At 35.5% G+C, this 25,819-nt stretch overlaps 1 protein-coding gene and 1 long non-coding RNA gene across 7 annotated transcripts in view; one reads left to right on the top strand and one right to left on the bottom strand.

Annotated features, from left to right (window-relative positions):
* MRTFB (myocardin related transcription factor B) overlaps positions 1 to 25,819 on the top strand; it is a 93,466-nt gene that overhangs the window by 55,737 nt on the left and 11,910 nt on the right. For 4 of the 6 annotated variants that reach the window (XM_062588438.1, XM_062588436.1, XM_062588440.1 and 1 more), the window contains 9 exons: positions 5,707 to 5,772; positions 9,028 to 9,083; positions 9,637 to 9,712; positions 10,743 to 10,904; positions 11,278 to 11,462; positions 18,258 to 18,398; positions 19,702 to 19,949; positions 21,472 to 21,625; positions 23,950 to 24,975. In XM_062588438.1, coding sequence (XP_062444422.1) covers positions 5,707 to 5,772; positions 9,028 to 9,083; positions 9,637 to 9,712; positions 10,743 to 10,904; positions 11,278 to 11,462; positions 18,258 to 18,398; positions 19,702 to 19,949; positions 21,472 to 21,625; positions 23,950 to 24,975 — 2,114 coding nt within the window. Of the gene's footprint in view, positions 1 to 3,395; positions 3,463 to 5,706; positions 5,773 to 9,027; positions 9,084 to 9,636; positions 9,713 to 10,742; positions 10,905 to 11,277; positions 11,463 to 15,230; positions 15,355 to 18,257; positions 18,399 to 19,701; positions 19,950 to 21,471; positions 21,626 to 23,949; positions 24,976 to 25,819 lie in introns of those variants that run through there. The other 2 variants (XM_062588439.1, XM_062588442.1) reach the window with 2 other exon arrangements.
* Positions 5,454 to 25,819, bottom strand: part of LOC134147361 (uncharacterized) — a 44,365-nt gene continuing 23,999 nt past the window's right edge. Inside the window, exon 3 of the long non-coding RNA XR_009959997.1 lies at positions 5,454 to 8,065. This is a non-coding gene — a long non-coding RNA (uncharacterized LOC134147361). The remainder of the gene's footprint in view (positions 8,066 to 25,819) is intronic.

Genomic DNA, 25,819 nt, shown 5'->3' with positions numbered 1-25,819 from the left:
AAATCCTCCTCCCTTACTTGCTTTCTGATGCCAAGTGTTGATTAATAGATGATAGGCGGGCAGGTAGTGTTATGAGAGACAATACATTTATGTTGTGTACATATCTGCTTAAGAAAGAAAACAACCTAAAGCTTCACACCTATGTGTATATGGTTTATGTGCGAGTACTTTCTTGCTGCTTTCCCCTCCTTCTGCCATGTGTTACCATGTAAGACTCTGCATTTTTTAGGGTATCGATCAGTTTTTACTCTTTCTGCAAAACTTAAGCCAAAAATCTGATCATAACTGAAGCCAACAATAACGGATTTAATGCATTCATAAACTGTGTATTGGGGTTTTCCATCATCTACACTGGGAATTATGTTAATTAAAAGATTATTTTAACTCAGTTGAAAAATTAAGAGAAAAGTCACTTACATTCCTTTCATTTTTAAGTGGAATCATATTTTGCTTTGTCTCCTGCTCTCATTCCTCCGGCAGAACTCCCAGTACCCACCAGTAAGGGCAGTGGCCACCCAGCATTCATTTCAGGATTTAATGGGAACTATATTAGCTGCATGCATGAGCAAGACTAATGTTGGCATTTGTTTTTACAGTGGAAATGTTTGATCAGTCCAGGGCAGTGTGCAATTGTGTCGCTGTTCGGGGAGGAGGTGTGTGACCCTTGGGCTAGTGGCTCCTGCGCCCCCGGCCCCGGTTAGTCCCGGCATCCAGCGTGGCTGCTGCCTCCTTTGACACCGGGTAGCGACACACATGGCATGTACCTGCCCCTTCCGCGCTATCTGTACTGGAAGAAACACGTAGATGCTTTGGTACACTGATATTTTTCAGAGAAATTTCTCCAGCTTAATCTACTTCGGGCAAACTCTTCTGAAGTGTGTTTCAGGGGAATGCTGGGGAATACATATTAGAAGTGCTGAAGTTGTTACTTAGTTTATCTGTATGAGCAAATAGTAGTTTGAGGTCTTTATTATTCCTCCTACAAACTTACCAGTGAAAAATTAAAATGCAGTAATTACTCAGAATGCTGAAATGGTGGGGTGTGCACCAAAATTGCAGAAACGTGAACTACTCTGAAATATATTTTGTCATTACTAATGTGGATGTGGAAAGGAAGTTGTTAGAAAGCTGTACATTAAAATAAAGCATCTGTGTGTATTTTACGTGAAATACAGTGGATTTGTAAAGGCTGTGACTGTAAAAGAGCTATTCACGGCAAATAATGTCCCCCAAATTATGATTGTGGCTTAAGATGCCTCCTCTTTCCATAAGCCAAAGATCAATTCTCTCTTGCTGCTTTTCTACTAATTTTAGCCTCCTCCTCATTTTGTGTGTTCCTTTTTCCTCTGTAGGTGCTTACTTCCACAGTATGGTGCTTAACAGAGTCTGAAAGGTTTCTTTGATATAAACGATTTTTAGTGAAGGCTTGCTTCACAAGTACTACAAGTACCAAATGTGTGGTTCGGTTGGATAGTAGTTCCTCCTTGCAGTGGGATTTAAGATGGATTATTTCATGTTTCACCATTCCTGATGAGATGCAGTCTTTCAAGATACTTTAATGCCCTCACTTCTTTAAAACAGTAACTCAGTCAAAATACCAAACTACAGTTGAAATCCTCCTTCCCTGAAAGACTAAAATTGTATGCTTAAAAGGGGGGGAGGAAGGAAGAAGCAGAGAGACCAAACCTTTCCTAGGATCTCTTTACTTAACTTTTCGTGCATAGACCCAGCAGGAGTCTGTCTTCCCTCTGCAAGGAAGGTTCCCGCCTGAACACTCACTGGTCCCCCAGGAGGTCTGTGTTACTTATATGGAAGCTCAGCTCAGCTCTAAAAGTCTTCTGTGCTAGCAGGGACTCCAGTTTGCCATAAATTCTGTCTCCCAAGCGCTCTTGCTCTAGCAATTAAAGATACCATCAGAAGTAGTTAATAAAATCCAGCAAAGCTGCTGAAAATTCAGAACGTCTGATCTTTCTTCCTTACCAACTGTATGACCAAATACTGCTCGTTGTCTGTGTTGCTGTAGAGAAGCACTTAGAGCAAGTCTGATCCTTTTCATATGGAAGATGGAAAGTGTAGTCTGAGAATCGTGTTAATACTGGGTCTGGGAGAGAGACACCTATAGTTAATGAATAATTTGATTTTCTTAGGTTAAGAGATAAAAGATAAAAATGAGCACCTCCTACAGATAAACCTCTGCCACTTTATATGTAGTTTATCAGTTAAACTAATTTCTTAAAAATACCGTAAAATTATTTTTCCTGCACTGAGATTTTGCACATCAAACTTGATTTTGCCATGACATTCCTTCCAAATTTTTAAATAAATAATGTCTGATTAAAGAACAAGTAGCTATTGTTTGTAATTGATTTCAAAGAATAGACATTTGTCCAAATTTGTGGAGGAGTAAAGACTTTCAAACTGATATTACTGACCCTGCAAAATAGTGTGGTAATTTTGTAGTGTGGATGCCAATTTGAAAGCTGTGTCTGATTTTCCCACATTTGTTTACTAATATTTGAAAGCACTACACTAGCAATGTTCAGGTAGCCATGGATCAACCAGCTACAACTACAAAAACGGGGTTTGTGATAAAGCTCAGTCAATAAAAACTCCTGATAAAAAGCATATTAGAGATCATAAATACCACGTCTTTTTTCTTAATAGATGACTAGCCCATGATATGCTGGTAGATGGCTCATAATCAGTGAGAGCATTCCTGTATCTGTTGTCATACTATCGGCGTTCACTTACTGACACTGCATTGCGGGCAGCGGTATCCTTCAGCAGCACCGGTCCTGACTGCCTTGCTTGCTCGATGAGTATAGCAGCTCTTTCCTCAGTGTCCCTGAGTGGATTTCTCACTGCTCGGTGCTAATGCAGTAGGAGATGGTTAGAACTAATCCCAGGGATACAAGCTTCAATTCGTAACCTACAGAGTATGCTTAGTGCATGTGTCAGTCGAAAAGGGCATTTCTTGTAGTTTTCTGTAGGAATGAGCCTGACCCGGTTTATTATTTTTCTTAATTCACAGTTACTTGTATAAACTTCGGACTTTTAAGTTTGCATACTGGAAATACGTTTGCACACAATCCCAGATTTCTGGACAGACTGGACCAGCTGGACTTGGACAACCTTGTGGTTTTCTGCAGAAAGATAGGAAGTTCAGAGCATGATCTCCTAGGAGCACGTAGCTATACACAGCCAGACCTAACCTAGGAAGTGCTCCTGAAAGGAGCTGTCCTGGTACTGTTGTCAGAGTGGGTGAACGGGGCAGGCACAACTTTGCATCTGCTCGTAAAAGACCTCATGTGAAGAGGTCCAAACTCGCTTGGCGCAACATGAAATTAACACCAAGACCAAATCATCCAAATCTTCAAACTTCTATAAAATATTTCTGCAGTTACATTTAAGTTATTTTAGTCACTTAAAATTTACTCCCCCCCAAAAAATTCACTACTTAAAGTAAGTATTTTTAAGTTTCCACGGGAACTCAAGAACTTTTGAATAACTTTGCATCACTTTACTTTTTACTGGTTTTATGCATCTGGTCTCTCATCACTGTCCTTTGTAATTCTTGGGTTGTATAGCAATATTGTAAACCAAAAACTGAATTACTGTAGAATATCTCTTATTTGTGCTTAAGTTCTCAGAGCTTGTATGACATAAGAAAATAACATCCTCATTTTCAAGATTTGTCTCACTATTTCCAGTCTTAATGCTTTAGCCAGAGGAATATCCTTCCTGTACTGTGGAACAGGAAACAAGCTGATTCCTTTTAAAATCTGAAAACAATGAACTTTGTGCTTAGCCTATTTTTTTAGAAATTACATTCATTCTGATGCTCTGGACAATGCATTAGTTTGTTTTGCTTCCTTGTGAAGTACAATAGGAGCAGCATGTCTTAATCATGCATCCATAAACTATCAAGGGAGAATTTGAGAGTGCAAGTAGCACACGTTTTTAGTACTTTTTTTCTTGACCAAGCTATGCTTCAGAACAAGAGGTGGAATTTCACATTAGGATAACAGCTTTATAATGTGGCCAAGAAATAATGAAGTACTATGAAAAACTGATATAGAATCAAGGAGGGAGAAGTTGTACAATGAAGAAAGTAAAAACCTTTAGAGGAGTTTTGTTTATGTGGTGGGCTGGTTTAAGAGGAAATATTTACAACAAAAAGCTCAGATCTTTGAAAATGTGAGGACTTCATGTCTAAGCAATGCTGCAGACTTTGAAGTATCTTTTATATCACTTGAAATAGCAATGGCTTGGTTAACAACAGTGGTGTTGTAAGCCATCGCTCATGAACAGAGCCCTGCAGAATGAATGGTCTAAAGGTAGGCCATGAATAGAATCATCTTTTTTAGCAGATGGGTAGAATTGGTACTGTTTCAGTTACATTTTGGTATCATGCCAGATTCAAGTATATAGCGAAGAAATAAAACATTTTAAACTTTCTAGTGTTCAGAGTCACAGAAACACAGAATTGTTTGTGGTTGTCAGATATGAGACTCCCGTTAATCTCAAACTTGTGTACGTCTCTGAGGCTGTGGTAATTAAAGGTGCAGAATAAACTGTCCTGCAGCTTAATGACATCCTGGAAATGGCTACTAAAGTAAAATAGCTGGAAGGGCTCAGTGTGCATTACCTTTTCTCTGTGTTACTTAAGAGTAGCTCTTCCTATTTATATAGTTAAAAACAGTTATTGTCAGACTCAGATTTCACTGCATGTTACAATCTTTTAATAACGTTATCGTGTATATTATATATAAGCTAGATACGTTACCTTTTAAAACATCATTTTTTTCCCATGAAATAGCTTTCAGGACCAAATCTTAATATTTTAAATTTTAAAATATATGTTATCTACTAAAACAAAATTCTGGATCGATTTAAATGGTCTTATTAAAAAATTCCAAACATCCATTTAAAATTATTTCAAATGGTCAGACTAAGTTTTGAGCCATTCCTTTTTTCCTGTCTTCTTCCTATCTTTGTAGAGTTCCTGATGCAGTATTTAATGTGTTTTATGTTGGTTATACTTGCAGTAATAATAATGATGATAACCTTTGTGCGTTTTATGAAATGCAATGAACCATGAAAAGTCACCTATGAAAGCTTAAACAAGATTCTTTCCAAATTTGACAATATTGGATTTATTTGGTCCTTAGATTTATAAAAAAATGTTTTTTTCATTAGTCAGGAAAAAACAGCCTTTTCTTTTGTTTGGAGAATCGTTATATGTTGCAATTTATGTTACAAACTCTTTAAAATAAATCAAACCTATAAGCTCGCTGTATGTTCCCTCCATTCTAATCCCTAATAGCAGTGTAGCTTAAAAAAAAAAAGAAACTCAGAATTTTAAAATCTAAACTTTAATTTTACTAAATATCAGCTAGGTCTCATAAGAGATAAGTTAGGAAAAGTACATGAATGTGTGAAATACTGTCTCTTTATTAGGTATGACAAAATTAGCAAAGTACAACATAAATAGGGATTGGAAGCAATTGCTCTTAACTACGTTACTAGCATTAATGTAGCATTAATTACTAACCTTAATGATAGGTGTCTTGGACTTTAGTGTCAGGTCTGCATGCATATAGCAGAAATATTTCTAAAGATATTTAGTATCTTTTTTGAATGTTTTTCTTTTTGCAGTTCAGTAGAGATAGTTTGCTTACATGCAAAATACTTTTCTTTTATCAGTACTTCAGCTAAGGCTACAGCAAAGGCGGACACGAGAACAGCTGGTGGACCAGGGCATCATGCCACGTAAGATTTACTTTATTTCTAGTAATTTGTATTACTTTACTGTATTAATCATGAATTGAATATGTAGAATAATAAACATTTCTGTAAGAATTCTTAAAAATAACGATAATTTTATAGACCCCACAGCATCAATTTGGTAATATAAATGAGCATAAAGTTAATTTGTCGCACTTAACGGTGTTTCAGTTCAAGTAGCTTTGTTGTGAAAATACAAGGACTTGCAGACCTAATATAGTCTGTTTCTCATTTTTATCACCTTAAACTGTGGCTAATCTTACTGAAATAAGCTGAATTGTATCTTGTAAATGAATGGACATAATAACAAATCCAGCAGTCTTTCAAGGGTAGGATGGCAAGGGTTACCAAGCCGAAGTAGAACACACAGAAACTCTCACATACATTGCAACTCCAGTGCCAACACTTCTGTCTCAGGGTTTGAGCAATGCACCTGTGATGCTACAGAACATGATCCTGTAGCTTAGGTTGTGAGCACATGTTGGATCATGTAACCTAAATGCAGAAACTTTTGTGCACAGGCCTTTCTTGCCATCACTGAGTATGATTAAATTTCCAGGGATATGATTTTTTGTTTGTTTTTAGAAGATAATGTTTTTTCCAGATTCCAAAAGCACCTGTCCAGTCTGCAACAGTTGGCAAAAACTATCCAAGCTGATCTGAGTTCTGTATTCTTCTCTTTCTCAATAGAGGAAGAGAAATTCAATGAATGCCATTAGATGCTCTCTTTGGAAGAGTTGAGATGCCTGAGCGTGAACTGTCTTGCTATGGCAGCAGCTTCACAAAATTCATAAAGAGTCAAAGGTGTACTTATGCTTCCAAGATTCTGTAATGCTCAACTCCTTATTCTTTGGCTTGACTACCTTGTAGCTCAAAAATTCCTCCTCTTCCTATTGGAAGTGAACATAGGTCGGGGTGAATGTACCTGGACAACCAAGGGATGCTAAGGATTTCTGGTAATGCATGACAGAATGCCTGCTTTAATATGTCCAGCTCATAATGTGGAACTTGTATTCCAGTGGCAAGGAGAGGTACAGGGTTGTATTCAGCATCCAGAGAACTGATCTGTTTTTACACCCATCCGGTTCCTCCTACTGTGATCATAACATTGGAGAAATCTATAATTGCCTCCCCCTAGAATAAGGATCACAGGATTGACGGCCACTGGAAAAAAGTGAGGACAAGTAAAAGCAAGGCCCTTACTATTTGGCCTTGCTTTAGTTTCACCTAGAGAATTACCAGACTTTGTTCTCCAGTTAAAAGTTCAAGTTACAAATCATTTTTTTTCAGATTTGTCCTCAGATAACAGCAAGAGAGACCTGACAGCTGTCTCCAACAGAATAGCCGTATATGGCCTCCTGCAAATTCCTGCACCATTTTCTTGATACAGCATAGTCTCTATTGCCTCAGCTACCTAACTGCACCAGCCTTTTGAGAGAAATACAGTATTCTACTGTCTATCTTTCTTTGAAGAGTTTCTTCCTTTCTAGTTCAAAGTCTAATGAGCTCCTTTATTTTTTTTAAGGACTTTCAGTTGACAACAGGAAGGAATCCCATAGGCTTACATATTCCATTATGTGACCTGGGTTTTCTGTGCAGTGCTCTTTTTATTTCAGTTCCTCCTTCATTGTTTAATCTTGATTATGTAGGAAGGAGTCAGTAATTTTTCTTAATTAGGTCCAAGTTCCCCTCGATGTTTTCTGTCAGTCACTGTTTAATCAGTCAGGCTTCTGTATGTGTTTACCCTATGGTTAATAAAGTCCTTGAGACCTTATCAGAATATATGCCCATGTTTGAGATACAGATTCCTGGTGGGATTTGAACCCCATGATAGAGATTCTAATGTGTTTTGCTCACTTTTGTCCTTGATGGCAGCTTTTCTGGTTGCTATTAATTCTACTTCAAGAGACAGAGAAAACTGCATATTTATGACTCATTCCACTCCTCCAGACTCTGTCCTAAGATAATGTGGATGTTACGCTGTAACCAGGCAATGAGCTTGCCAGCTTGTGTCCGTAAGATTCATTAGCTGTTAGGGCTGAATACATGTTTCACACTTACAGTGTCAGGAGAGCTTTCTGAATCTTCCACAGGTCCAGATTATTTCTGAGCTCTGTCTATACACCTCTAAGAAATCCAGATTTGGGGCTTCTTCTGTGCAGCAAGAATTATTTATATATTTATATTAAAGCCTGCTGTTGCAGGCTGCATCCAGAACCATTCTTGTAGAGTTCAGCCAGTGCTTGGGGACTGCAAGACCACAAAGAGGACTTTTCTCCTGTATCACAAAATAAAAAATTGCAAGTTACTGCTAAGTAAGCTTGCTTTGTGGTAAATAGAAAAGAAATAGCAGATTTCAGTCACAGCAAGGGAGAGTCAAGTTTGTGGCATATCTTCCTTGGAAATGTCTATCTCTGAGAGTTTTGAAAGACAATACAGATTTCTGTCAGTGATGTCTGCCCCAGCTTACTGTGTGTTTGGGACAGAGAAGAGCTAGGTGATTCCTCAGCAATGGCCAGATGAGGTCCTTTCTAGTTCTGTGATTCCATAATTTATCTGTTTGTTTTTCAGAAGCACAGAGGGGCCTTCTGCTCCTGTTGCATGATTTTTACACTAGGCAGTAGGCTCTCAGAATACCTCCTTTCAGTTTGGATAGCAATAGACCTCACTAGCAGGGAAGAGCATACGATTTACCAAATATGTTGCTCTAGATGTTTTTTATTTTATCTTGTGTTTGGTTGAAAATTGCTTTGAATTGAAACATACTGTGTGATTATTCTGTTTTCTAACCCATTTCTAATCTGAACATTTTGGAATTCTTACAGTATTAAAAAAAACCCAGCATGAACAGTTTTAAAGGGACAATTCAGCTGTCTGTAGTAACAGCGAGATGAAGTATAGATGGATAGTCTTATAGTGGAATGAATGAGACAGTATTTTGGCCTTCTGAACACTACCTTATAAAAGTTGGTAAATAGACACCAGTGTAGCTTGTGTTAATCTGGTTAACTGTTACACAGTAGCATTTGGTAAAATAAAATATTCCATGTACTCTGCATAGGAGTGATAGTCATCTTTGTTGAATATAAGGGAGTATAACTGGTATGAGTCAAACGTGTAACCCTGGTTAGATGCAAACACAGCTTTAAGATGGTGTTGAATGTGCAAGGAAGTTTACAGATTAGGATATTTCTTCGAAAATCATGTCCTGTCCATTTAACTTTTTCTTTTCCTTAACAGCTTTGAAAAGTCCAGCTGCATTCCATGAGCAGATAAAGAGCCTGGAACGAGCCAGGGTAAACACTTCACATAGACTTGCTGTTAACATGTGAAAATGCCAGTTATATGTGGTACTAAATTCTTCGATTACATAAAAAAGTTATTAATACTGTGCTCACATACATGCTTGTATCTTGGGAGAATTCATTATAATAAAATATTGGTATCAAATCTAAGGGGAAGTTTCTTCATTATTTAAACAGATTAAGCAGGTGAGGAGGATAAAATACAGTCATATTCTAATCTGTGTCTACCTATAGTCCAAGGACAGAGTGCTTGAGTTGAAATGACACTTGTACTGTATTTCTGTAGCAAACTTCTAACCTATGCTGTTATGATCTAGTGTGTTGTTATGGGATAAAATCCAGAACCATTTCTAACTTCTCTGAGGAAGACTGTAATTCAAAAAGAACCCCTGTAGTACCCCTGTTCAAACAGTGAAGTCCATCTATCTAAAGACAACATAAACTGTAAATATTCATTGATTGCACATCAGTACATTATCAGTGTACCAACTACTTTATGCTTTTTCTAGTAAATGCTAATGTAATGTTATTTATTTATTTAAAGACTGAAAATTTTTTGAAGCACAAGATTCGCAGCAGACCAGATCGGTCTGAGCTGGTCAGAATGCACATCCTTGAAGGTACGTACCCAGATAGCTTCTTTCTCAAACTGTAACTTTGTAACTGAATCAGGCTTAGTTATAAATCATTTATAAAGATTCATATACTACGTTTCTCTATTTATACAGTGTATCTGTTGTAATCTGTATTCTAAATCTGTTTGATAGTAGACACATGTATGGTGGTGAATATATTCTCAACTATGTATTTGTTTGCAAGCGCATGTCACTTTTATTCTGTAATAGCAATTCCACCATGAAGTACAAACATATAATACACATTGCTTCAGTTTCTACTGGTTACCCTAAAATAACCTTGCAGCTTTTACAACTTTTCTTTTCAAAACATAACCCTTAGTAAACTTGACTTTTACTGTGTTTTGTTACTTTCCTTGTTGTTCGAAACAGTAACTTTTATATATATATATATGAATAGGACTGTATTGCTGTTTTCACCATAATCTTGCCAAATATAGAAATTACCAAATAACCACAATCCAAATCAATCTTTTAATTTTCAAAACATGCATTTGGATACTGAACTCCTTAATGATGGTCCATCTGCATACTGTCATTGAAATACAATTTTGAAGACTCACAAATTTGTGCTAGAAGCTATTCGTAAATTTTTTAAGATTAGTTTGACAAGAGAGAATCCAAAAATTAAGTATCAGTTAAACCTTTACCATTTGCTGCTATAAAGGTTTATAAATATGAAAATAGTTCATATTGATAACTAGCATTGTCTATTTTGCTTTTCCTGCTTTATGGCTGGACATTATACAATTGTTTACCCACAGTATTACTGCTATTAAAAAGAGAATATGTTTATAAAAAAGTATGGTCGTGGGAATGAAAAATGTACTCAAAATTATCTTATTTTGCTTGTTAATTTGAGAATGTTTGGAGATAGGGATTTTTAATTTCAAAATACTACTTGTCTGATTTTGATACAAGTGGAATGGTTTTTGTAAAGATGAAACACTTTGCTGGTTATCTTGAAATTGGAAAAAAAGATGGAGAAGAATACTTAAATCAACATATCTTTTAGAGACATTCGCAGAGCCTTCACTACAAGCCACTCAGATGAAATTGAAGAGAGCTCGGTTGGCAGATGATCTGAATGAGAAGATTGCTCAGAGGCCTGGCCCTATGGAACTGGTAGAAAAAAATATTCTTCCTGTAGACTCCAGTGTTAAAGAAGCAATTATAGGCAAGTAGGACAGCCACAACTTATGTCTGTTATTATTATAGTATTATGGAAAATAATAATTAACTCCTGAGAGTAATATTCACCACAGGAAAACATACTTACTAGCTCTTACGCTTGCAGCTTCTGAGTCCTTAAATCTGTCATCCTTTAATTGAAGATAGTTTTGCTATATGCTTGGTTTTTATCAGTCCCTTGAATATGATCTAATATGGCTTTCATTATATTAAAAAGGCAGTAAGTACTTGCGTACTATATAGTTGGATTGTCCTGAAATCTGATCAGTTTCCAGCAGTTAGCTAATTCTGCCACCAGAGTCTTGATTTAACTAAAAAGATTTGTTTTCTTTTTGCGTGTTTCTTTGAAAACATTTTAGCAGTTGGACAAGAGAATTATCCTCAAGCTTTGGATGATTATTCATTTGATGAAGACAGCAGTGATGCTTTATCACCAGATCAGCCAGCTAGCCAAGAATCCCAGGGTTCCACAGCTTCCCCTGGTGAGCCAAAAGCAAATGACTCACCATCACCAGTAACATCAAATGCTCCTACTTCAACACAGGTACAGTTTGTAAATGTTCAAACAAAATCACCACAGTACATTTTTTGTTTTGGTACTATATAAAGGGAGCATAAGTTTCATGTGAAATCAATACATCTGTTGTTGCAAAGGAGTGTCTGCGACTCCAGTTTTCTGTTGAGGAGTTCACAGACTAGAATCCTGGCTTGGTTGCTGGCAGTGATGAAATTCCCATAGGGTGTAGGGGAGTGGTATATAAACTGAATTTGTGTAGAACATCTACAGCTTTCTCAGAAGTTGTTTAAAATGACACATGCATGGTTTACTCCAGCTGCGGCTGATTACTTAATGTCTGTCTTCATTTTGGGCCAGGGCTTGAGCTTGTGTTTTAAAATTAAACTTAGTTAAAACAACAGTTGACATCAGCTCTGTTATCTCTAGAAAGTATTGTGAAAATAAGGTTTTCCCGCATAATTTAAATTTCTTTCATTAAGTCTTAAAATTCTGCCCACTGAATTTACTATTTAAGAAATGAAAGTAATTTTTATATTTGTTTTCTGCGAAGTTTTTGGTGTTTCCTTGAATTATTTACAAAACGGAAAATTATAAAAGTCTGTGATGTAAATGCAACAATCAAGTGTGTGTGGTTTTTGAAGAACAGTTTCTCCACAGAAGTGTAATTTTGACTAAGTGGCTTAAAGTTAAACTTACTGTCTACTACTGAGAGAAAACTGGATTTGAAAGAAACACTTGTGTGTATTTAGCAAGACTTGCAAAAATGAGTTTTAAAAGAGAACATTTCTTAAAACAATTTAATTTGTGATCTGAAGTGGACATTACCAAGCTTTGGATACTTCTCTATCTGTAAGCACCTTATAAAAGTGCAGCTGTAAAACACTTGCCAAAACAGTAATGAAACATCATCTGTTACAAATGAATTTATGTTTTATCAGCTTCTGAAAACATAAGGGTATGTACTTAATCACACAGTGTCATGAGTATCTCTGATGGCACTTGTCTTGCATGTCTTTATCTTCACCTTTGAGTTAATCACTAAATTTATTAATTAATGAAGAGATAAATTTATTTATTTGCAGGGTACTATGTTTAGCATACAGAGATGAAGTATGTGATCTTTTATTTTGTACCTCAGCTAGTAATTTTAAACTCACTGACTAATTTAAGCCTAATTTGAATGAGGAGAAGTCATCTTCGCTTTTAACTAGATTTCTGCAACCTTCATGAAACTTTTTCGTCTGGAGAGAGCCCCAAATGAAGGCTTCAGCAGGGGGGAGGGGAAGGCATGTGGAGCTATTATATGTTCTCTGATAGCAATTAGTTGAACAATCAGCAAACACCAAACTAGCCACACTCATGATGTTATTTGCCTCTTGTGGATGTCATGAGGCAATTAAATACAACTAAATTTCCTATTGGCTTGTGTGAAGCAATCTGATTGTTTTCAAAGGAATCCATTTGTTTTCATGAAAATAGGTTAGTAGTTGTTAGCAGTCTGTCATTTACTTCTTAATGTCCTTTCAAATGGCCACATTCCTCTCCTTCTCTATTTTACTTGAGGGTTTTTTGGATGTTTTAGTAAGAGCTTTTCTTTGTTGCATACTGCTATAACAAGCACTCTACAACATTTATTTCAATTATCTTGCTATTTATGTATTTTCTACATTTACAGCAACTACTGTGCATAATAAATGTGTTGTGTACTAATGCACTGACATTAATAGGATCTGTGGATGTGCATATTTATACTTTCCTTTTTGAGTAAGTACTTGAAAATATTTTTAGCATTTTGATTTTTATAACCAGTTTTATTTTTCTTATGATTGTTAGATTAGGTCTTGTTACAGAGTCTGGAAGAAGTGTGGATTCACTAGGTTTAATAACTGTGGTCTTCTGCATGGAATGCTACAGATTTCTCTGAGCTGATTTCATACAGGAGGATTTAGCACTGGTCTCCACTCATTAACTGCTTGTTATTAGAGAGTGACAGAGCTAAGTTCCAAATTGTGCTTATATTCTAAGGCCTAGAGGAACGATTGGTTTGTTTATGTATTGAAAACAAAACTAACAAAAAATTTGCCTTAGATCAATGCTGAATCAGTGACTGAATCAAATTTTTTCCTGTTTGTTGATGAGCAGTCACGTATCCCAGAAAAAAAAATGTTTATGCCGTTGCTCCCAATAAACCCATTTCCCTGTTGTACCTAAATGAAAGCAGCTATAATATCACAGAAAAATTTTTGTCTCAGATGGTGTGTTTTACCAGACTGTCTATGTTTACGTTTCAGTAATTTCGTTGGTGGAAAGATTTTGATTTTCATCACAGTATTATATATGCAATGATGTCTAAATGACTGCAGTTTAATAATATCGCAATTTAGTAATACTGCATTCAGCTTCATGTGGTTGGTATCAGTATACCCAAACAGTGTATAAAAAGATACAGAAATTCCAAGAATTTTTTAATATTTGTTTAATCAGCGAAAATGTTTCATTTATTTAAGAAATATTTCTTAAAGTGGAAACTCTGAATTTGATGGAAATTCAGAAATTTACAATTTTAAACTTATTTCCTTTTATGCAGGTCTGTGCCTGTTTAAAAAAAAATGTTGTTTAGCTTTATAGCACAAATAACAAAATAGTTTATTCTCAAAGAATACACTAGTGTAACAAAATTTGACCAATATGTGACTGGTACTGCTATAAATCTGTGCTCTTCCTTAGGTTGACATTAATCAGCTATAATTTATACTGGATTTTTTTCCAAAGGGCTTCCTAAGAGAATTCATTAATCTCTTTCTTAACTTTACAAAGGAAAGAAAATGCTTAACTTTGCACTGTGGATTTTTTTCATACTTACCCCTTAATTTAGGGAGATGCATTTATTTGTGTATTTAAATTGCCAAGTGATTCTTACTAAAGCCAGGGCTGTGCATAGGGAACTGTTTTGCAATTTGAATAATAGCTTTATCTTACTTTTGTAATATGACACAGACAGAAGATAAGACGTAACTCAGTTTCAAGTTCTTAATGGATAAATAATGTAAAATTTGTCAGTTATGTATGAGATATTGTCTGTGTGCTGCAGATGTTATTGTCTAATTATTTTAATGACCAGAGATCCTTTACAGTTCTGTATTTCAGGATCTGGAATTACTCTTATTGATTTCCTTATTGCTACAATAAGATAAAAAAGCTTTGCAAAGTTCATACTCAAAACCAACATCAGACAAATAGTAGTGCGCATCCGTTTTATTTCATTGTTCACTAATGTGCAAATTAAGACATGAATAAAGTTTCACGTCGGGAAAATATGGTTTTTGTTGAACGAACTGAAAACAAACCACATGCAATTAGATCCCCAAGTAAAGAGTTGGCTTCCTAATGGAGAGTTGCATAAAAATACTCAAAGCAATACTGCATGCCAAAAGCTATTCAAGTAGGAAGCATGAGACAGATACGTGATTGCAGCAACAAAATAATAGAGCACTTGAAGCTGATTTGAAAAGCACTTCAAATGGAACTTTGAAACTTCTGCTTATGAATTTCATGATGTATTACAGCCACTTCTGTGTACATATATACAATGCAAAGCTGCTCCTCTGCAGAATAAACAGATGCTTACTTTGTTGTTCCTTTTGAAATACAAAATAAGAGCACAGCGTGTCTCTACAGGAGATGTGTCTGGGAAATGGCTCTTTCATTCTCTTAATTTCCTCTGACAAACTTTGCATTTTATTACAACAGAAAATACAAAGAATGGTTTGAAAGCAGTGGAGTGCAGCCAGGGTTCTTTTCAAGGCTTCCTCCTCCACACCTTTCCAGGCCTCAGAGAATGTAGCATAACTTTGAGAACCTTCAGCTCACATTGACTGATGACCTGAAACTTGCTTTCCACCTGATGTGTTTGCATCTGGTAAGGATCAGGTGTTTAACCACACTACTCTAAAAAGATTCTAGTGTTCATAATACTGAAGACATTAAACCGCTATCTCTAAAACAGCTAAAGAATTCTGGTTGTTTAGAAAAAATGTAATGACTGTTTTCTTACTATATTCACTGTAGCTTGTTGACCTGCTATATGCTTGTGTGCAGCTAGAAGAAGAGGTCCGAAAATAGCAATATCTGTAACTCAAAATATAAGGTCTGTTCCTATGAAGTAATCTTTGCATTACTTTATAAAGTGATCAAACTAAGAAGTTGAGATCTTTTAATTTAGGGATTTTTTAAAAATTAAAACATAAGTAAATGATATGTTTGGCATCTAAACTGACAGTTGCAGTAAAACTGGGAAGTCTGTTCTTCATATAGCTAGTCATCCTTTGTATTTTAACATCACCTTTTAAGATCACTTTTTACACATTACACTACATTTTAAGATGTAAGGAAAAAAGTAATTTTCTTTATGGCAGGGAGATTAATGCTATGAAGTTCAATCCATGAATTTAAGAGATTATTTTTAGAAAGATACTAGCTTTTCTGTTTTAAAAGGTCATGTTGTGTTGTTTCATAGCCTATAAAGAGTGACTAAATAGTATGTTTGAAGTTCTGTTACTTGTATAGGTGCAAGCAGCATCAGAGTGATGAAAGGCAAAAGATTACATAATGAATAAGCTGAAGTAAATGACTTTTGGAGGGAACTTCATGAACAGAAAATTTAAGAACTAGTGAGATTTATGAGATCATTAGAATTCTCCTGGGCTTTATGGTAATATGGTAATGATATTTTGATTCAAGTCTTTGTAACTTGATAGCAACAGGAATGGAGTATGTTGGAATACAGCACACAGCACTCTTTTTAAATGGTAAGTCCCTCTAAAGTCCTCTGCCAGTTATTATGCAAGCCTGGCAAGTAACAGTTGTGTATAGATATCAGATGCTTTCCAGAGCAAATACTTTGAAAGGTAGTGCAAAAATAGAGGCATTTTTATCTTTAACCTGCCACCACAAACTGACACAATATTAAGACAGGCATGAATGCAACGTTTCAGTGACTAGGCATGGCACACTGAATCTTGCAATTTAGTAATGCAGTATCAGTAATGCATTATTCTTCTGGACAGCTGAGCTACATACTCCTTTTTTCACACAGTACTTGAGAGCCAGAAATGATTACTTGCTAATATATAAATTATTTTTACTGTATATGCAACTGTTTCAGTAACATAACTTAAAAGCACAGACATCCTACAGACATTTAAGAAAGGAGGAAAAAGTCTGATCAGCAAAGCAAGCTGTGTCTTTGGGATAAAGTGAAAATTGCCAGAGTTGGACTGATGTAGATCTCAGAAAAGATTCTTCAAGTAAAATAAATAAATAAATAAAGATAAAGGAAAGGAAGTAACAAAACCACTACACAGTTCAGATTGGGCTGAGACACGCTAGGTACAGGTCACTATTGCCTGCTGGCTGTTGGAGAAGCAGCAAAATGGGCAACAGAAACACAGATAGAAGTGGAAATTATAATTGAGATGTAAGCAATGGTCAGCTTAGTGCATGCAGATTGGCAACTTGATAATTGCCATCCCAGAAGTGCAGAAGAACCAATACATGAAATTGCAGAATGCATACAAAATGTCTTAAGCAAATTAGTAAAAATTTTGTTTGACCTGTTTTTTCTCTACTTAGTATCCTACAGAAGTATAGAGATTTATTACACTTTTAAGTTCCGTAATTCAGCGGTAGTAGAACCCTTAAAATATGAGCGCTAGTTACCACTACTAAGAGAAAAACTTCCTTTAGCATAACCTGTTCCTGGAATTCTGACTGCCTAGCTGGAAGAGAAGGTATTTGCTCCTTCCTTATGCCAGGGACAAAGGTACTTTAACAACTGTCAGTTTTAGAAGAATTTTGCAATTATAAAGGAAGTTAAAAACTGGAATCAATTAGCTGATGTGATTTTGGACTATCCACCAGAGACAAATGTATGTTAGGAGCAGTTTAGGTAAAATGTTCCTGCCTTGAATGGATGAGGTTATTTCTGAAGCTCTTTTTTTATGACTTTGTGAGGAAGACAGGATAGAAATATTTACCAGAAGATGTCTTCATGATATTTTTCTCTGTTTTTTTAAATATGTTAAAAGGACAAAAGACAAATATTTCTGCAAATTAAAATAAAGAGGTAAAGGTTATGAAAACAAAGCCCTTTCTGAGAGCTTCTTTTTTTGCATGTTATACCTCCTTTTAGGTTAGTATTCCTTTTCTCTGCAAAAAACAATAATAATAAATCTTAATGTTTGAAAAGATACTTACTATACTACAGAAATTAATGAACACTGTACTTTTAATAGTCTAAAGAAAAACAAAATAACTGAATTTTGTAAAATTTTTGAATGCTAGTTTCTATAGAGAGCTTTTTAAGGCTCATTTATATTGAGTGATATATATTTATAAAAGGCAGGAATGTAACTTGAAGAGGAAAAGTAAAGAATACAAATATAGGCTTTATATAGGAAAATACCTAACATGGCAGCCTAAGAACCTGATTTAGATTAAAAACAGTTAGTGTTTTGCTTCAGTGAGACTAGAAGTAAAAATAGATTTTGGATACACTCCATGCAGCAGTTAAAGGGAAATTTGGAAACAGAAGTATGAAGTAAGTATATCTTACTTGGTGTAACTGAAGTGTGCCAGCATGTGCATCTGTAGCATACTTTTTTACATACAGATGAAAGTCCTATTTTGGCCCGCCCTTCTAAAAAATGTACATATATTCTGTGAATGTGAAATGACTAAGTTGTAGTTTTTTCATATGTTTGTGAATACTCAGATGCTTTATGTTCTTAATATTTCTCTTTTCCTTTTTTTTTTTTATACTAGTATCCACCTTTAACCTCTCCAGTTCCTGAATTCCTTAAAACTCCCCCAACAGTTGAGCAAAATGTCACACGTTCTACTACTACAACCACCCTAACCACAAATACTGTATCTGCAGCAAAGCCTGGGCCAACATTAGTAAAGGTAGGCTGCAATAATGACATCTCAAGACTGCATTCTGAATGTTTTCTTCACTGCTCTATTGAATGAAAAAATACATGAACAACATTATAGTGTTTGTAACTGTATTTATTGCTTATTCGTGTTCAGATGAACGTACTGGGTCAATGATAGAAAGCTCTGGCGTGCTAAGATCAGCATTAATATTTTATAAGAACCAACTCATTATTTCAAGAGCTCCATATATTTGACGTGTTTTCAAACTGAATTATGTGTAACATTACTATGAAGTTTTAAAAAAAATGTACAGAGAATTAAGGACTGCACCTGCATGTAGTACTGAGTTGGTATTTTCTGTCGACGAAACTCAGCTTCTCTGATGTAATTCTGTACAGGGAATAATTTAATAGGAGCAGAGGTAATTGTATTCATAATCCACGTATAACCATACCGTTAAACAGTATTTCTTCTCTTTCACAACTATCTTCCTAGTTCATTTATTGTATCAGCAGAAAACATGCATCTCTTCTACTTTGTGTGATACTGGCTCCTTGTATTTGAAGATCAAAAAAAGCCTACTCATAGTTCTCTATTGACCTAGCCAGCACAGATGACCTGTAATAGTCAAGTTTTTGATACAGATATGTCTATACCCACTGATTCACTTGAATTGTACTGGCTTACTTGAAATGCTGGACTTTAAGGGCAAATTGAGATATCCCTCAAAAGAGGCAGTGTAATAAATGTACATTTATCAACACAGGATTTGATGCCTTTGATACCTTCTATATAGTTACACAACTGCTTTTCGCTCAAAATAACTTCAAAGAAGAGAATTTTATTATATGTGCTGATAGTTTAATAAGAGTACTTACAGGACTAGTCATGATCAGAATCCATACCAGTAAGTACTTCTGACCAGCCAGTGTTTACAGGCGGAGTTTAAAGTGTTAGCTTTTACTTGTACAACGTGTTAAGCGGCTTTGAAGTTACTTGTTAAAGAAGAATGTCTCTGCAGTGACAGGTGGTGACCTGCAGAAACCCTCAGCTTCATCTTTGCCATCTATTAACAAAATATTCACAGCTGTGATTTCTGATTACTCTTTCTTGTACACATCTAAAATAGTTGGAGTATGTTAACTTTCCAGGGATTTTGCAGGCTGTCCTTTTGAGTAGTGTTGCAGGGACAGTTATATTCAGCAACCTTGTATTTTGCCATCCTCTCTTCACAATAAATTTATTCCTGTATATTTCATCTTTGTATCCTGTATAACTGCATGTAAATGAGCTGATACAGTTTTTTCCAACCTTTTCCATCTATAAATAGCAAAGCCACCCAAAAAATCCAAATGATAAACATCGGAGCAAGAAATGCAAAGAACCTAAGCCAAGGGTGAAAAAACTGAAGTATCATCAATATATTCCACCTGATCAGAAAGGTGAGAAGAATGAACCACAGATGGACTCCAACTATGCTCGTCTGCTACAACAACAGCAACTGTTTTTGCAGCTGCAGATCCTGAGCCAACAGCAACAGCACTACAACTACCAGACAATTCTACCTGCACCACTGAAGTATGTAAGGCTTTGTTAGCATTTTCTTGGAAAGTGTCCTTTAAAGAAAAACATACATTAGTTATAGGCTTTGTGTTTTAGAAATGCATGTACATTTCTCATATTATGAGAGAGAAAAAATTAAAATTTAAATGGCAGTGTGCATCACTGTGTACTATTTACGTAATTTAACAACAGAAGCAATGAGGTTCTGCTCTTGTTAAGACTCCTAAAGCTTGTAACTGGACCTAGTTATTTTTAGTTTGACATGACAGTGGAACCTCCTACCTGCCAGATGTATATTTGACTAGATGCATATTTGAAACAAGGATTCACATGACAGCAATGAATATAGAGAGGAACATAAAGACACTCGCTTTTGCAAAAGGACATACTGTTTTGGTGGTTTTATTTTCTTTTTATATAGTTTCACAGACCGTATTTTTGTAGTTTCCAAATGAGAAAAACCCATCATTTTAGATTAGGTAAAATTTGTATATTGTTTATACTCCCTTATCTCTCTAACATAGGAGCATGTTATCAGTATTGATCTTTAGCGCTTTTAAGTGAGAAGCATGCTTTCTGATTTAGAGATAGAAGCAGCCAGAGAAGTAAATCTTTTAAGAGTTACCAGCAACCTATAGCAGAATGAGTAGCTGACTGCCACCTAAAACCATCCTTCTTTTCCTAGAAGTATCACAGTGTAGCATGCTATAGTCACACAATCCTAAATTCAGCTGTTTTTTAACAAGATTTTTTAAATGAGTTTTCTAAACTGAGTTATTTTTCCTCATCAAGTGATGCTAGAAAAGTGAAAGATACCTTCTGTTGGTTGTATTTATAATTACCATGTATCCTAACATTTGGACTGGAGATGCTTCTGCCTGCTTACCCACGCTTCTTATGTTCCATTTACTGACATTTCAGAAATGCTTCTGCCTAAGTCAAGTGAACAAAGAGGAGAGCTGGTGTACGGTACCTAGTGTAAATTTTTTCTTTTTTTTTTTCTTTGCTTGGTCATTTGTAATAATTCTTATTATAACAGTACAAATCATTAAAAAAAAAAGTCATCTTTGGAGTAAACTGTCTTCAGATTGGTCCTTATTCTACAGTAAGTTAATTGACTAGCACACTGGACATGTATATACGGTTTATGCACAGAGCTCAATATCGTTTTTATAACTAAAGTGAAACAAAAAGGTAACTAGCAGCTCCAGTTGATTAATTTATATAAACTGATCTCAGCATCCGCTCTTAAAGGATACCATTACAATAGTAAAAGCTATGAAGTATAAATTTATACATTAAACTGAAGAGAAAATATTAACATAGCATTCTTCATATATTTTCTTCTCTGTCTTCTTATACTGAAAATTTTTAATGCTACTATTTTATGTTAAAAATATTTTTGCAAAAAAAAAAGGCTGTTGTGAAAGTTGTGATAGATACTAGATTCTACTTGACCTTAAATGAAACTTCTACTTGAATGAAAACATAATATATTTAGCACTGACGTTATCTTTTTTTTTTTAATCACTCAAAGGCCACTGAATGACAAACAGAATAACAATGGGAATACGCCACTGAATACTTTGAACAACAGTACACCAACATCAGTTGCCAGCTCACCAAGACAGAACAGTAATACTCCTAGCAGGAAACCAGGACCACTACCTTCCAGCTTAGATGACTTGAAGGTAAAAATCCATTCCTAAACATCAGTCAAGGTCTTAACTTCCCAACAGTTACAGTCAAGAATAAGCCTGGATGTTACTTTTCAATGAAAACTGTACTTTTTCTCTTAGCTGGCTAGAATAAGGTTAAGTTTTCATACGCAACTCTTCTGGACTTATGTTTTTTTTTAATTTAGCCTCCTCACATACACATATTCTAACAACCACTTTTTTCTTTCCCAGAGAATTAAAAGAGGAAGAATAATACTGAGTAGATTGTATAAGTAAACAGTTTCACACCTGTTAGCTGAAATATTTGTATGCTGATTTTATCAATTACTTACGATCCATTTATGGTATCTGTTAGTGGTAGGGCTATTTTGTTGGTTTGTTTTTGTTACTGTTTTTAAGAGGTATAACCAATAAATAAGTTGCATGGTATTATTTTATTTAAAAATGACAGAATTAAGCAAGTGAATAGAAAATAGAAATCAAACAGAGATCTTCATATTTATCAGTTTGACACGTTATTTGAAAATCAACATTGAATTTTACAAAATTTTCTTAAAGTATAACTGTAAACTTGATTTAAGCTTTAGTAAGAAAGTATTACATATGATCCTTTCTTCCTTCAGAAAGACGTTATCAGGAATTAATACTCTCAGAGGCCTACTGAAAATGAACCTGAAGCAACTAAAGGGGTTTAGATTCAGATATTTTCTACAGCAAACTACAAACATGTCTTAAACTTGAATGGAGGAGCAGAGACATCTAGTGGATAGTTTATTCATTTCTCCCTTTTTTTTATCCTGGGTTTTTTTATCATGAGTTTTCTCAAGATCATATTCTCAAAACAGTAATATACTGTAGTCAGTTAAAGATGATCAGTGAATTTTTCATATGGAACAAGTATGTAAGATGCAATATAAACTTCAGTGTTTGAAAAACTTAAATATCTGTATTTGTGATTTACAGCGATGAAAGAGGTTTGCCTATCCATTTCTGCATAATGTACAAGTATTCTTTCTAGTAGGCTAACAATAACCTAGGCAATACTTGGAGATGGGTTGGTGGCGTTTTTAACATCAACTCATCTAAATCAGTCTGATAAGAATTCAGAAACGGATTGTTGAAAAATGGAAAAGCTGAGAATTGCACACTCATGCAATTCTTTGGAGTACCCCAAGCTTGGAGAGAGCAGTCAATATGCTAGATAGCAGCATTGCTAATCAGAGGGACCTCAGCAGAATGAGAAAAATAGACTATCAGAAACCTAAAGAGGAATAAGGGAATTTGTTCCAAATTAGATGCTTATTCTGGTTAATCTACAGGACTCAAATTACCAGCATCCCCAGCTAATTGCTTGCAAGTCACTGTTGGTAGAATCTAAATAATCTATAGATAATCACTCTAAAGTGGATAACTATTTAACATGAAATTGCTATGGATTTTAGAGATGTTACCCACATGGATTTCTATCACTTTTCATCTTTCCTAATCAGGAAGGTCTACACTTTTAAGATTCTAGATTCACAAAGGTATTGAGGTCACTCTACCTTTTTTTCTCTTAGACAAAGAGGTGGTTCTACCATAAATGTGATCTTAACACCCTATAACTAGAGAGGGTATATGGATGCCATAGGTGGAAGCTGTTCATTGCGACTGTTTTTTTTTTTGGTATTTTGAAGCACAGAATTAATATACACTCAACACATTTTCACTTTGTCTGTAGGATCTGTAAAAAAAAAAAAAAAAAAAAAAATCCAGAAATAAGATGAATTTCGACTACTTATGCTTTTGATGTTTGTAAAGTAACACAGATGACATGTAGCTTTCACTGTTCAATCCCTAATTAGAGAGATGGCATTTTGTATGTGACAGGTCTATAGAATCATTCAAGTGACCCAACAAATTTCTGGTAAAACAGATCTATGCATCTTGGTAGCATAACAAAATTGTTCAGCATGCTAAATTGTATGTGTTCAGTGCTTGCTTTTTTTTTCTCACTGCTGCCATTTTCTACAGGGTTGTTTCAGAAGTTTTCAGTCCAGAATTGGAGATACTTTCATTTTGCCTTTCTGAATAGTTACGAATATTCAGCATAAAACCACTACTGTTACTGTGCAACCACTGAACACTACTATACAGTTTTTGGCTGTTTACTCAGTGAAAGTAAGCAGCAGGTCATGGAAATGTGATTTAAGATCTTGCTTGTACTCAGAACACATAGGTATAATATTTGTGAATATGATGAAAAATAATTTTTCTTATTAAAATGTCATAAACTAGTATATGTTAAAATAAGTTTTCATTTTTTGTGTTTACTGTCATGCTTTATTTTATTTCAGGTAGCAGAGCTTAAAATGGAGTTGAAATTAAGAGGATTACCGGTGTCCGGAACAAAAACTGATCTTATTGAGCGTCTGAAACCTTATCAAGACGTTAATAACAATGGGGTCACTACTAGTAGCTCTGTTGCAGTAACCACTTCTACTGGAGCTGCATGTAACACTGCAGAGGTGACTGTGGCATTTCCTGCTACAACACTAAACAAAACAGTGGTTAATACTATGTCCAGCTTTCCTCCAGAAAAGACATCTACTGGACCTGGCAGCAAAGCAGTAAATACTGAAAACACTAACTCTCCGTTGCCTATATCACCCGCTCCTTCAGAACAATCTAGTCTAAGCACAGATGACACTAGTATGGCAGATACTTTCACAGAAATGATGACCATGATGTCACCATCCCAGTTCTTAAGTACTTCACCACTAAGAGTGAATGTTAGTGATGATAATCAGAATCGTAGCAGTGGAAGCATCTCAAGCATGGAGTTTGATGTAGCAGAAAAAGACCGCAAGCTTCAAGAAAAAGAAAAGCAGATTGAAGAGCTCAAAAGAAAACTGGAACAAGAGCAAAAACTCGTGGAAGTACTGAAAATGCAACTTGAGGTTGAAAAACGGGGACAACAGCAACTGTCTCAGACTTCTAGTAACTCAGCTGTTTTGGATCAGAAGCAATTCAGTGCTGCTATCAAAGATGAAAAAGCTCTTATTGGCTGCTCCAGTACAAGTCAACCTGTATCCGTGGCTAGTCATTCTTCGGGACAATCAATATACACTAGTGGCCAGAATCCAGTTGCCAAAAAGGCAGTTATTATCAAGCAGGAGATACCTGTGGCCAAAGCTGAAACTCAGAATGCCATTTCTCAATTTTATGTTAATCCACAGAGGCAGCCACAAACTGCAGTTGTTGCACAGCCTCAAGCTTTACTAACAACTCAGGGAGCAGCACAGCTGCTCCTTCCACTATCTATCCAGGGACCGAATTCTACCACTTCAGTGCAGCTACCAGTTGGAAATATAAAGTTACAGGTATGGGCTTTTTTATTTTTCATCATGGAGATATGGTAACAATATGGCAAATTTGTTTAATTAAATATAGAGAGATAAACGTGCTGCTTAAAAGTTAACTGTTAAAAATTATGCTTGTTTCTGCTTTGGGCAAAAGAATAGAAATACTTAAAAGTCAGATGTTTTTTTTTTAATCTCTTTTAGTATTTGATTTCTTTGCAGTTCTGCAAAGACTTATGACTTCACAAGTACTCTTTGCTGAAAAGCAGTCATCTTACCATGTACTGCGTCCATATACGATTGTTTTTGATTCATTCCACCATTCTGTTAGCTCCAAATGCAGCTACACTGTATTTTATTTTGAAGTACGTGTTTTCAGAGTGTGTGTTGGAACTTTCTTGTGCGGTGATGGCTCATTGCATTCAAAAATGAGGTTGTAAAACTCCAGTGGAGTTACAAAAAGAAACTGTAGTTCAATAAATATTATTTCTAGGCTGATAATAAGATCAGCCTATCACTGTAAATAAATATAGCATAACTCAGGACAGAATAAAAATGTAAAGTTGTAAAAGAAATTCTTGCAGAGCTGAAGCAGTCTAACCTCTTGGTCTATGACAGGATTTATACTACCCAGTGGCAGTGCTGTTGCCTAGTTGTTTGAAATCCCCTTGCCACCCTCAGGGCTACTGTGCTGGCAAAGCATACTTTCAGCTTTAATGGGTACTTGCTGTTGTGCCCTGATAACCACCCATCCAGGCAGGTGGTTGTCTAACTTGTTCTAAAATCCTACTAGAATTCTGTAACAACCAGAAATATCTTACTCTGATATTTCACTTTGCTGATACTGCAGAAAGTTTTTCTAACT

The sequence above is a fragment of the Rhea pennata genome, chromosome 15, assembly GCF_028389875.1.
Source record: "Rhea pennata isolate bPtePen1 chromosome 15, bPtePen1.pri, whole genome shotgun sequence".
NCBI classification, from domain to species: Eukaryota; Metazoa; Chordata; class Aves; order Rheiformes; family Rheidae; genus Rhea; species Rhea pennata.
Note: the sequence above shows the minus strand (reverse complement) of the source record. Positions and strands in the feature narration are given on the sequence as shown.